The sequence below is a fragment of the Arachis ipaensis genome, chromosome B10, assembly GCF_000816755.2.
Source record: "Arachis ipaensis cultivar K30076 chromosome B10, Araip1.1, whole genome shotgun sequence".
Taxonomy (NCBI): domain Eukaryota; kingdom Viridiplantae; phylum Streptophyta; class Magnoliopsida; order Fabales; family Fabaceae; genus Arachis; species Arachis ipaensis.
The window spans coordinates 128333745-128337255 of record NC_029794.2 but is presented as its reverse complement, the minus strand read 5'-3'; the positions used below and the strand labels follow the sequence as shown (position 1 = coordinate 128337255).

General features: G+C 36.6%; 1 protein-coding gene across 1 annotated transcript; it reads right to left on the bottom strand.

Moving 5' to 3' along the window:
• Positions 269-3498, bottom strand: LOC107623785 (biotin carboxyl carrier protein of acetyl-CoA carboxylase 2, chloroplastic). The gene is made up of 7 exons (XM_016326158.2): positions 3114-3498; positions 2293-2346; positions 2022-2179; positions 1378-1705; positions 1036-1107; positions 703-768; positions 269-608 (listed from the first exon to the last, which is right to left on the bottom strand). Exons 1-7 carry the CDS (start codon positions 3240-3242, stop codon positions 585-587), a joined length of 831 nt encoding a protein of 276 aa, XP_016181644.1. The 5' UTR covers positions 3243-3498; the 3' UTR covers positions 269-584.

Below are 3511 nucleotides of genomic sequence, written 5' to 3'. Positions count from 1 at the left end.
CCTCTTTACAACACAACACACCCCCTCCCACTACATGGTTCTTTTTTCCACTAGAGAAATTTGAACCCGGATGTAGTTGTTCGGGAGGCCACTTGAACCAAGCTTCCAACCAAATCTCAGCTTTTAAAATCTCGACATGGTATTAAGACCAAGTAAAATATAGAATCGTGCTACAGAAGTACAGATGGATGGGCTACGGATTTGCTGCATCTTGAGTATTTGATATAGAAAGATGCTATATAAGTATATAACAAACATAACAGCCAACAGATACAAGAAAGAACCCATCAATAATCAAACACATAAAAGCTTCAACACTACAAATATCAAAACTGCTTATAACTACATATTCGAATATTCCATTCTGATATATTATGCGGTGCTTTTATGTCTAAAATATCTCTAAAAATATGAAGAGGTGTACGAGCGAAGGGGACTAAGAAGCTAAAGTTTTCTCAAGTGACAAAATAGTATGATTCAAGTTCAACAAATTTCTCACCAACAGAAAACCTAAAAACATCAAATCCTATGCTATCCAACAGGAAACATCCCCATCACCTTGGAACTAACATCCGTTCCGATGCTCACGGAGCTATTACAAGGAGAGGCTGCATAGATGACAAGAATTTTAATTAGAAAATTCAAGAATAGAGCTTGTAGATGTGCTGCCATATGAGAGAGAGAGAGAGAGAGAGAGAGTACCGTGTCTACACTGACTGGTTTCCCATCTTCAGCTAGTATCTCAGTTATTGTTCCTGTTTGATCAGCCTGCCATCAAAACAAGCAAAGAATTAGAGTGCTATAATTTGGCTACACGAGATGGAATTCAAAACACTGTACCAAGTAAATGCTATAATTAGAGTGCCTTGTATTATAGATTTCAGTATATTACTATATGGAAGTGGTTAACTAAAACAATAATGAGATACAAGTAGTACAAAATAAATGGGTAAGCAAACAAGAAATCAAAAAAGGGAACGATCAGTGCAACGATTCGTGGGAATAAACAAGAAAACAAACAAATAATATGCGTACCTCGATTTCATTCATCAGTTTCATGGCCTCAATAATGCATATAACCTGTCCTTTTTGTACTTTATCTCCCACCTAAAGCAGAAGCAAAAATTATTAATGCAGAACTAATGTCCTTGATACCGTGTATGCTTTGTAGATGGCATGTGACATCTATTTGACATCACTTTGATCCTCAAAAAATGCATGCGACAGCTATTTGAGATTTTCTTTTTTATGAATTTATTTAATATCACATGTATCTTTCAAGAACTAAAACGATGTCACATGGATCTTTCAGGAAAAGCTATTGTCACATGTAACTTTGAGGGACCAAATTGATATTGAAGTGTGGTGCTGCTGTACCTTGACAAATGGAGGTTCACCAGGAGCTGGACTCCTATAAAAGGTTCCCGCCATTGGACATTTCAGCGGTGGGTGACCTGATGTGCTTGCTTTTCCAGGGGAAGGTAAGGCAGGTGCTGCTTTTGCAGGTGGAGAGCTTGCAGGAGTGGAAGATGCTGCCACTGGTGGTGGTGGAGGTGGCGGAGAAGGATATGCAGCATAATGCATTGGTGCTGATGCCGGGGCTATAACCTGGGGAGGAGGCTCCAAAGCTTCCTTTTTCCTTATCATGAGCTCACAATCTGACTGTTTAAGTTGCAATTCCACAATATCTCTGGAATCTACAAGCCTACCAATGAAAATAACATCATATAAGAACAATTGAAACAATTCATGTCCTAAATTAGATAGGACTTAATTTTTTTGTATTGTAACTATGTAATTATAACAAGTTTTATATAGGCATCCGAACATATATTGCCACATAATCAAAAGTAACTACCTTGATACCTTATTACTTAAATGGTCATCTAAACGAATGAATTTGATTAGGTGACAGGGTAAAACTTTTTGAACTATTAGCACATCATAATTAAACTCAAATAGATATGCAGATAGAGAAAGGGTCATGCAATTTCATGCAGGGTGTGGCGACTTAGTCTTACTTTACAAGGTCTGCCACTTGAGCCATGAATGCAGAAACCAAAGATGGATCTGTGGTAGTGCCACCGGGTTTCCCATTCTGGTCTTCTTTCTCATTTGGTGCGGCGACTTTAGGTCCACTGACCAATACAGGTGCAGAGTTTTCAATAGTAGTAACAGCCTATGTTGCACAAATCATGGTAATTAATGTGAAATGAACTTGATCTCAAGTCATCAAGAACATAATTTAACAATAGGATGACAATTTTCGTCCGAATTAAAAGTGAAACTAACCTCACGGCGTTGTGCTTGAAGCTTCTGGACAGAAAATTGCTTCCCATTAAGGCACTGCAGGAAATAATAGTAAATCAGAAAAAAAAAAGGATTAACAAGAAAAATTGAAAAATAAATAAATAAAAGTAATTGCAAAGCATTTGACACATTGATTATTATTAGTCAGTGGATAGATACCATACCACTTTTACAAAAATGAAATTTTATCAATGGATGAACTCTGAATTTCTCAGCACATAGGAAATTAGTGGCATCCAATAAAATGAATATAATGAATTTCTATCTAAAAGGGAAAAAAATGCTTAAAATCTTCATTTGTAGTCCCCCATGAAGGGAAATTAACTATATATGAAAGCATTAACATGCACATAATAAAAACTTATACACATTCTAAAATATACTCATGCATATTTGACTATTAGAAATATTTGACTAATTCTGTCATGAAAACAGAGAAAATGAAAAGAAAATCAATCAATTATTAAGGTGCTTGCCCTTTCTTCAGTACTAAAATAAACCAGATGATCAAAACACCTGAAAATATAATCCAAGAAAAGCTATGGAATCTGTATATAACAATACATATCGTATGTAAAATGTTAGATGCTGGGGGAAAAAATAGCAACAGGAAGTTAAGGGAAAAAAAAAAGAAAGGAAAAGATGAAGCAATATCATTTTAGCTTTTAAAGGACCAGCACCACAGAAACTACATTGGAATTCGCTGAGTATATTTTTTGCTGAAAATAATAATATAATAAGGGTGTTAACAATTCAAAACGAGATCCGTTTTACATTCTACACAAATAAGAAATCAGCCATACCCGAATCCCAGATGAAGCTGACTCAGCAGCCAAAGATCCAAACGAGAGAGATGGCTTCAAGAGCTTCTGGGAGTTCAATCCCAAAGAAGGAGAAGGGCACTTGGGACATGGGACCGTGAAAGAAGCCATTTTTGGAACCAACCCCCACAAAAATAAAAAACCAAGCTTTCTTATTGTTAGCCAAAAGGGGTGCTTGATCTGCAAGGAAGGAATGGCGCAAATGGCGATGTGGGTTGGTAGAGAATATAAGCTTGGAGGCGTTAAGATCCAAGAAGGGTGAATATTGGAACCTGGGAAGAGAAGAAGAAGGCAAATTGTGAAATGTGAAATGCGGAGTGGATGGAGAATACAAAGATGTGTGTTTTAGAGAGACAAGTGGATTTTGCTTAGGAGAGAAA